The sequence below is a fragment of the Hydra viridissima genome, unplaced genomic scaffold (genome assembly GCF_058129835.1).
Source record: "Hydra viridissima isolate aposymbiotic clone 2 unplaced genomic scaffold, HvirCarnegie_v1 scaffold_14, whole genome shotgun sequence".
Taxonomy (NCBI): Eukaryota; Metazoa; Cnidaria; class Hydrozoa; order Anthoathecata; family Hydridae; genus Hydra; species Hydra viridissima.
Window position 1 is genome coordinate 2987497 of NW_028324313.1, and position 9234 is coordinate 2996730.

Below are 9234 nucleotides of genomic sequence, written 5' to 3' on the forward strand. Positions count from 1 at the left end.
TTAATTTAATTTTTTGTTATATTAGTTAAAAACTTTGAAAAAAGTTATCACATACTTTATGAAGATAACTTTTTCTAAGGCTATGAAAACAGGAAGAAGAAGAAGAAGAAGAAGGAATCATTAATTTTATCATCATTTTAATCTTTTGGCATAATGATGACAATTTTCATCTAGAATTTATTTTGTTAGAAAATGTAGTTGATTGTTAAATTTTTCAAATTTTTTATGTTTTTTTTTTAAAGAACCTATCTTACTCATTGTTATGACATCACTTTTAATTTGAGCTATAAGAAAATGTTGAATTCTTGAATGGATGATTATAAATTCACTTGATTATACTATTCACTAATTGTGAAACTTGTCAATGGTTTTTTTATGATTTTTATGATTTAACTCAAAAGTAGTTGTTATTCCCATGAAACACTAAATTTGGTATTAAATGTTTTGCACTATACAATCTACAATTTCTAACTTGAATAAAAAAAATAGGACAATTCACTTTGCTTAGAGGGGGTAATTATTTTTGTTTTTAGGGGGTAGTTATTTATTTTGAATTTACAGTTTTGTTATGGAATTGTTTGACATAAAATGTATTAACTTAAAAATTCACTAAAAGTCTTAATAATTATGCAATTTCTCAATATCTTCATATAATCAAATACCTTCATAAAATAATCAATTTGTCCTTTAAATATAATTCTATAAAATGATAATCATAAATAAATCATTATATCTTTTATTAGTTCACAATTTAAAAAAATATAATTATCAGAAAAGTTTCCTTTGGTTTTGCATTTCCTGATTCTTTTACATTTTTGGTTGAGTATTTTCGATGAATATTGCACAGCATATTTTGGCTTTTGATGTTAGATACAGCAACTATAGAACAACTGCGGATCCTCAGTATAGTAAGTTCAAGTTTTAGGTTATATTTTAAATATTTTTTTTGCATGTTTCTTGGCTTTTTGCTATTTTATCTATATGATAATGTATTTTTATGTTACTTAAATTTGAAACAATGCTGTTTGAAAATAAATTTAAAAGAAACTCAATAATGGTAAAAAAAATTATAGTAAAGTGAATAAAGTCTTCGAAGAAAATTAATAACGAAAATAAAGAAAATCAACAATAATTCAAGAATAAAAAAGTAACAGAGTAACGAGTAAAAAATAGGATATTAGTTTAAAATTTAATTGTTACTAATTTCTACGCTATCATTTTTACCATAATTTTTTTTAAAGAGGTTGTGCTGACCTTCAAAATACTTGTGTAAATTTTAATAAACACAAGATCACTATTTATACAAACATTAATGTAAACTTTAAACAATGTTTTTTTGAGATTTTATGTTAAGGTTGTATATTTATTCTGATGTTATCACCCAACTCAGATAGTTGAGGCAGATATCTGATGTGGCAAAAAATAAAAAAATAGACTTTTAAAAAGTCTTAAAGAAAAATTAAGTGTTTTTTTTTTCGTAAAATAAAGACTTACTGGAATATGCCAACCAAATCCCAATGGAACAAATTTTTTTTTTTTTTTACAGGAACTTTGTATATTAGGCGTCGATCACAATTATTAAGAGATTTAGCTAAGAAAGAGGTATGTATTTTGTTATGTATTCGGTAATTTTGATAATAACTTGATTTGATTAAAAAAAAATGCTTTTCAGTTTAGTCTTGACACTTATATTTATTATTGATGAAATATGGACTTAAAATCTTTATTGTAAGCATTTATATAATGATAAAACTATAACTTATCATCATCATCATCATCATCATCATCATCATCATCATCATCATCATCATCATCATCATCATCATCATCATCATCATCATCATCATATTATTATTATTATTATTATTATTATTATTATTATTATTATTATTATTATTATTATTATTATTATTATTATTATTATTATTATTATTATTATTTTTTTTATCATAATAATAGTAGCAATAAAGTTAATAGTTATAATAACATTAATCATAATAATGATTATGATAATTGTTATTTCAGTTTTTTTCTATAGCTGTGTTTAAAGCATATCAGATTTTATTTTTTCAGCATGATACATCAATTAGAAGACATTATTTACATATTCGCAAACAACTGCTTGCTAAGAAATATGGAACAATACCTGTAACTGAAAGTCTTAAGTAAGAGATATTTTACTATTATTTTTTTCCTTCCATTATTTTACTGTAACTTTTAATTCGGGCTATAGAAAGTATTTCATCAATTAGTATTTAGGCAATTAAAAACTTTTTGTATATGTTGCAGTTGTTTTTGCAGTGATAATGAATCAAGTGATTGGAGTTCAGAGTTTCTATGAGTTAAAAAAGTTCAGAGTTGAAAGACATGAAAGTGCATCTTTTGTTGAAAATAGTTTTCTATAGATTAACAAGTCTCAAAAAGACATCCAATCACAAATTAAATACTGTCTAATAGTAAGGATATTATTTTAATATTTTTATTAAGATATTAGGATAATATTATATATTGTATTAAGATAAAAAGATAATATCTGAAGATGTTAAATTATATCTTTAAATTAGGCAGTATTTGATTGGTGAATGGACATTTTATCGAGGCCTCAATTGATTACAATTGGTGCACTAGAAAATAGTTTTTAATTTGTTGTTTTTTTTTTAGATCTTTTAGTATTAAGAGTCGCACAAGTTCTATAGAGGTAACTTTTTATAATTTATTTTTTATTTTGCATTGGTTTTTAATTCTATTTTGTATAATGCTTTATTTAAATCATTATGATATTTTGTGTTTTTTATATATTTAATTACTTATTTACTTAAATTATTGTTAAAAATCATGTTTTGTTAAATAAAGTAAGCAACAAATCTTAAGATGATTTCTAAATTCAATTGCACAAAACTATGCATAAATTATATGGTAAAATATGCATAAATTGTTGGTAAAACAATTGACTCTAGTATTACTTAAAACTTTAATTATTTTGTAAATTAAAAGATAAAAATATTTTCACCCTTTTTTCAATATCTTGAAATTCAATATTATAAAACTTCTTTTTTTTCATATTTGTTAGTTAATTAAATAAGATTAAAAGATATCAAATTGTCTTATTTGACTAAATAGAAACTATAATAAAAATAGAAATATCAGTATCAGAATCTATTAGTTTTCTGATAAAAAGTTTCATATGTAAAAAGATTTATATATATATATATATATATATATATATATATATATATATATATATATATATATATATATATATATATAAAAATTTTCGCTGTAAATTTTTTTTTAAAAAAAAAGCTTACTTTATGCTAAAGTAATAAACCTCAAAATTTTTGATACCAGGCTAAAATTGAAAGTCATCATCTTGATTTACCGCGTGATGTTCTTCGATTAAGCCATAAAAAATACCGAAGTGGATCTGTCAAACGAGGGGGAAGCATTGGTTCACTTAAGATGATTCCTATGTCAGAGACAGTTCCAGATGAATTAATAGACATCGAAAATGAAGGTGTTGTACCCACAAATAAAGCATCTGCAAGCAGGTCAGTCATAATCCTGTTGTTTTTCTAAATATTACATTAAAAAAAAAAAGTATAATTTAAAAATATTAAATCTTTAAAAGTAAGTCAATTAAAGTGATGTAAAATAGAAAAAAAAGGTAATGGCGATAAAAATAATATTAGTAATAATTTTGTTTACAATTACATGTTAATAAATTTATTATCATTATGTACTTTAATTATTGACATCTAAATGTTATAGAGCGATGGGCGGGAATACCACATTAAGCGAAAACTATGCATTCTCAGGAATGTTTCACATATTTGATCAGCATGCTGATGCAGGTAAAATCTACAATTTGTTCAATAACATTCTATTTTTTAATTTGTATTATGTTTTATTGTTTGTAATTATGCAAAGAAGGTGATACACAAGAAATATAGAATAAAAATAATGTATAATGGTATAAATGAAGTAAGTTATCAAATGTATGTTCACTTTATAGTAAATGCTGTTAAGTTTGCAAATAACAACAAATTCCTATTGGCATGTTGCTCCAAAGATGCAACACTCTCTGTGTGCTCATTAGAAACTTCTCCACCCAGAGTTAAGTCTATACTTCTTGGTCATAAGGGTCCTGTCAATGGTAAAAGACTTTGTGTTTGTTTTATTTTTTGACTATTGTGTTCTCAACCAACCAATTGCACTCTTTTGATAACAATCATTATGAACTTTCTCCAAAGATTTTGATTGGTCCAGTGCTAATGATTTACTGGTATCAGCCTCTGATGATTGCACAGCTCAAATCTGGAATGCTAACAGTGGCCAAAATGTGCGAACTATAAAAGATCCATTTGACACAGCTGTTAATTGTTGTAGATTCATGCCACTTAATAATAATCTAGTTGTAGTATCTTTTTCATTATTTTTATGCTTTTATTGTTGTTTTGTAATATGTTAGATTTATTAGAGAATAGTTTAGCCGGCATGACAAAACTTTTCAGTTTATGGTTTTGTTAGAAACGCTTAATATTACAAAACCTTTATTACTATATTATTAAAAGTCATTCTTAATGCTCAAAAGACTGGTAATGAAAAAGGTCATTTGCAAGTATTCAATATGTCAACTGGTATGTGTGCAAAAGATGGAGTTGTTAAAGGTCATACTGCTATTAAATGCATGGCATTTGACCCTACGGGAACTTTACTTTGGACTGGTGATGAAAAGGTTGAGAATATTTTTAATATTATTATTTAATATTAATATTTAATATTATTGCTTTATCATTGGTAGCATAAATGTTTACGAGTAGAAATTTATTGGTGCAAATGACTAGTAACTAAGTAGTTTCTAAGTATTTTTTTTCTCCATTCCACTATTGCAATATTCATATTTAATTTAGGGTGTTGTTGTGTCCTTCATGTTTAACTTAGTTGAAGGAAGATTGGTTAGGGGAAAAAGGTAGCAGTATTTACTTGAAACTTCTAAGCATTTTCAAAATTTTTCAGTATATGCTATTATGGTTCATTTACATATTAAAAATATAAAATCAATAGTAGTATTATTCTGGCAATTAAGACTTATTTCATACTGTTGAATAATAACTTAGGTTTTTGACTCCACAAAATAGCAGCATAACTTCAATTTGTGCACGTACATGGGTTAGCAGAGAGGCTCGTGCCCCTTCTTTGTTAGTAAACTGTCGAACTAATTGTTGCATGCTATTGAGGTAATATTTTTACATAATTCTTAAAAATGTAATAAAATATTGATTTTTTAAAATCTTTTTTTTTTTTACAATTTTTAATGTCACAAAAGTGTCTTTTTGTAAACCTTAAAATCAATGTTTAGTATCTGTGACACCACTGGGCAGATTCAGCAAAAAGCGTTTTTTCCCATAAAGCAAGAAAAAGAAAAAATAAGAAGCTCTTTCTGTCCACTTATGTCTTTTCGCCAGGGAGCTTGTATAGGTTTCTGTTTTTCATTTTATATATTAAACTTTTCTTAATTCATTCTTATGTTAAACTTTTATAATTTCTTTACATCTTCAACTATATATTTTTTAGTGACAGGTAGTGAAGACACTTCAGTGTATTTTTTTAATATTGATGAACCCCTTAAACCAATTAATACATTACTTGGGCATTCAACTGCTGTACTTGATGTTTGCTGGAACTATGATGAAAGCCTATTAGCATCATGTGATGTGGAGGTAAGAATATTTTTAACACCGCTTTTAAATTATGAGCATATCTATGTTTTCAAAGATGAAAGTAAAAAATGTAAAAAAATCAGTAAGCATCACAGTTAAGCTGATTAGTAAGATTTCACAGCTGAGAATCAGTTTTTAGTGCCAGTTTATAATTTTTGAAACAAAAAATTGATCATAAAAAGCATAACCATTTTATACTATCCGTAATTATTTGACAATATTTTTTAAAGTTTTTCAATATTTTACATACAAATGAGGAAAGTCAAGATAGAAAACCATTTAAATATTGTGCTCTATTACTATTTATCAAAAGTTTGAAGAAAAAAATTAATTAGTTTATTTAGTTTATGACTTGGTCTCATCTTTGTGGCAAGAACTGCTTTAACATGTTTCCAATTTTTGAAACTCTATTTTATGTCACTCACTTTAAGTTTTTCCTCTCTTTTTCATTGTTGGACATTAGTTTTTTTAACATTTCTGTCTCAACTCATCCTGTGAAAGTTCAATTGGGGAAAGATTGGGTGATTGGTAAGGCCAAATCATTCTTTCAATTATTTTATCTTTTTCTAGTTCACTTAAATGATTCCTGTCAAGTAGATCTTGTTATTATGAGTTTTATAGTAGTTGAAAGAAACAAAGCGCAGAAAGGCTGTCTTGGTCAAAGGCATTGATGGTTATTCTTTTCTCATGATTGAGGATTTGATTCAAAAATGCATTTGTAAAATCTCATTAAAATTTGAGAAGCCATTATTTTGATACCTTTTATTTTGTGGTGGAAAAATTGTGACTTACTGAACTATAAGTTGTAAATACTACTTTTTAGAATAAGGAGCACTAATTTTTATCTTCATTTTTTATTGTTTTAAATGATATCTTTAATCAATATTAAAGAAATCATTAAAAACAAGAGAAAAAATAAAGATAAAAATAATATTAGTTTACATCACATTTAAGTTATGAATTTGCTTAATTTACTAATATACTTTTAATTTACAAATATAGTTTACATTTAAGTCATAAATTTGCATGCAACCCATTTACATTATAAAAGTAATTAATGCTGCAATTACAAGTTACTATAAAACTTAAATACATATATTTAATGTGAACTCGATTTAAATATCTTCATCATATTTGATGAAAAACAATGAGTTATTTTTGTGTGTTTTGTGATATCATTTTGTGGGTTCATTAAAGTTCATCACTAAAGACTGTAAGTGATCTTTTGAAGCATATTCATTATCGCCGTTATTTCTTCTACACAAAATTGTAAAACCTCTTGCAGACAAGGTGATTGTTGCAGGGCATACGAAACTATCTATCTCCTTGAAATTCTTTTCTATAGAAAACTATCCAAAAAATGAAAGCGTTGATTTTTTTCCTATGGTTAGCGATGGTGAGTTTATTAATCAGAAAAGTATTTATACAGCAGAACTTACTGACAAAAATAGTAGTGAAGATATTTTTTTTTTCAAATGCGTTAAATGGTGAAAGAATAAAAGAATTGATTTTAGATGTTTTAATGATATTTAAATTGTCATAACCCAAACGAAGTTGTTTAGTATGTAGGCAATACCATACAAAATATTTCATGCAACGAATGCTGGTAGATTGGATGACTAACTTAATGATATGGAAGCTCAGCGTGTAAAATGTTGCTTAGTTACATCAAGCTAGTTGCAGAGAAAACATTTTTAACAAAAAGGGATGGTTAAAAAGGTTCAAAAACTAAAGCTCACAAAATTTGTGCTGTTTATTAAAATGTTTGTAAAAAGTAGCTTAAAATTTGCAAATATCCTGTAATTTATTGTTTCCCATTCAAAGTTTGTGCTGTTTGTATATCTATCAAAAGTGTTTAAAAAGCAGCTCAAAAATTTTGGCAAAAAATCTTGTAGTTTATTGTTTTTCATCTGATGTCACAAAGTATGGATAGAAAAAAAGAAGTATAGGTAGAAAAAGATTTTAAATAAAGGACAATTAGAACGTTTACTGTAAATTCTAGCAATCAGATTTTCCATAAAGTTTTTTTTTTTTTACTTTTATAGGTTCCAGAAACTTTCTGATTCTAATAACAACTTGGATGATGTCACATTTTCAATTTAAACTTTTTTTTTTTCAAACCCAAGTTTTTAGCAAGTTTATAGCAAGTTTATAGCAAGTTTATAGCAAGTTTAGAAAGTTTCGAAAAAATTTAGGCCCAGTATTTAAATTTACTTGAATTAAGAAATAAAAAATCATTTAGTATTTCATGTTTATCATCCAATGTGTTAACAAAAGGATTAATTTTAAAACACACTTGAAACTCTTATTGTGTTTGTTAGCGAATTCTGTTTTGATTGTTCAAGTGCTGGAAATCTTCAACCGGCAGCGTTAGTCCCCTTTTTTTTTTCTTAATTAAGAAAATTATTATCAAAATACTTAATTTAAGTTGAATAAATTTATTACTATGCTTTTTATTATGTTTTTTAAGATAATATTTTAAAATTATAATTTTTAACAATCTTAGATTATATTTCAGTATTATTATTATTATTATTATTATTATTATTATTATTATTATTATTATTATTATTATTATTATTATTATTATTATTATTATTATTATTATTATTATTACTACTATTATTATTATTATTATTATTATTATTTTTATTATTATTATTATTATTATTATTACTATTATTATTATTATTATTATTATTATTATTATTATTATTATTATTATTATTATTATTATTATTATTATTAATTATGTAAAAATAAATCTAAGAAAAAATGAGAAAACCAATTGACAAGTTAAAAACGTTTATTTTATTCAACTTCTTTCTTCTTCCACAAGCCCAGTTTTTTTTTAAAAAGATTTTTGAAACTTATTTTAGGGTACTGTGATTATTTGGAAAAGAGTCCATTGATGTGGTGGAAGTCGAAAAATCCATCTTTAATCGCGCCATTTTAGCATGACTTATACAATTATTTATTTTTTATTCGAGGTATTTACTTAGGTTTTAGTTAAAGGTTTTCAACTTCCATCCTATCTATATACAGAGGCCTAGTAACGTGGATACTTATTGAAATATTTATATTTCTGTTATTTTACGCTTTTTTCGTGAAAAACTGTGACGAAAGCAATAATACCTCTATTCAATTCACGTTCAAAATCAAGGTTTGATTTGAAACCCGAAGTGTTAAATTCTATTTTGACGTCATAAATCATTCTTGTGGCGGTTTTATATTATTTAGATAATATTTGTAGTGAAATGGTAATGTTTTGGAATATTGTGAAGTATTAACACTTCAATAATATTCTTGTCACCAGGCCTTAAGATTTTTGTATAAATAAGTGATTTCAACGTTTTTAAATTCTATTTTTATTAAATATTGTTATAAATAAAAAGGGTTTTGACTTCCTCATTCAAAAGCACTTAACAGTTTATTGACTAGAAAAATTGTATTCAACAAACACAAAAAAAAAATTGTATTCAACAAACACGCGCGTTCGAGTGACTGATAAATC

The 9234-nt window shown here is 24.9% G+C and overlaps 1 protein-coding gene across 3 annotated transcripts; it reads left to right on the top strand.

Moving 5' to 3' along the window:
- The first annotated feature begins 736 nt into the window (after positions 1-736).
- LOC145192972 (WD repeat-containing protein 13-like) lies at positions 737-8846 on the top strand. 3 transcript variants are annotated; one of them, XR_016446961.1, is made up of 14 exons: positions 737-908; positions 1547-1602; positions 2074-2165; positions 2662-2698; positions 3349-3548; positions 3769-3851; positions 4013-4153; positions 4251-4417; positions 4572-4735; positions 4911-4969; positions 5118-5237; positions 5360-5478; positions 5575-5720; positions 8600-8846. XR_016446961.1 is itself a non-coding variant. In XM_090071994.1 (14 exons), exons 1-14 carry the CDS (start codon positions 833-835, stop codon positions 8630-8632), a joined length of 1473 nt encoding a protein of 490 aa, XP_089928120.1. In that variant the 5' UTR covers positions 737-832; the 3' UTR covers positions 8633-8846. The 3 variants fall into 3 exon arrangements, 2 of the variants coding, with proteins under 2 accessions (XP_089928120.1, XP_089928121.1); XM_090071994.1 differs by having other exon boundaries at positions 4592-4735; XM_090071995.1 differs by lacking the exons at positions 737-908; positions 1547-1602; positions 2074-2165 and adding an exon at positions 2290-2456 and having other exon boundaries at positions 4592-4735.
- Positions 8847-9234: the final 388 nt, after the last annotated feature.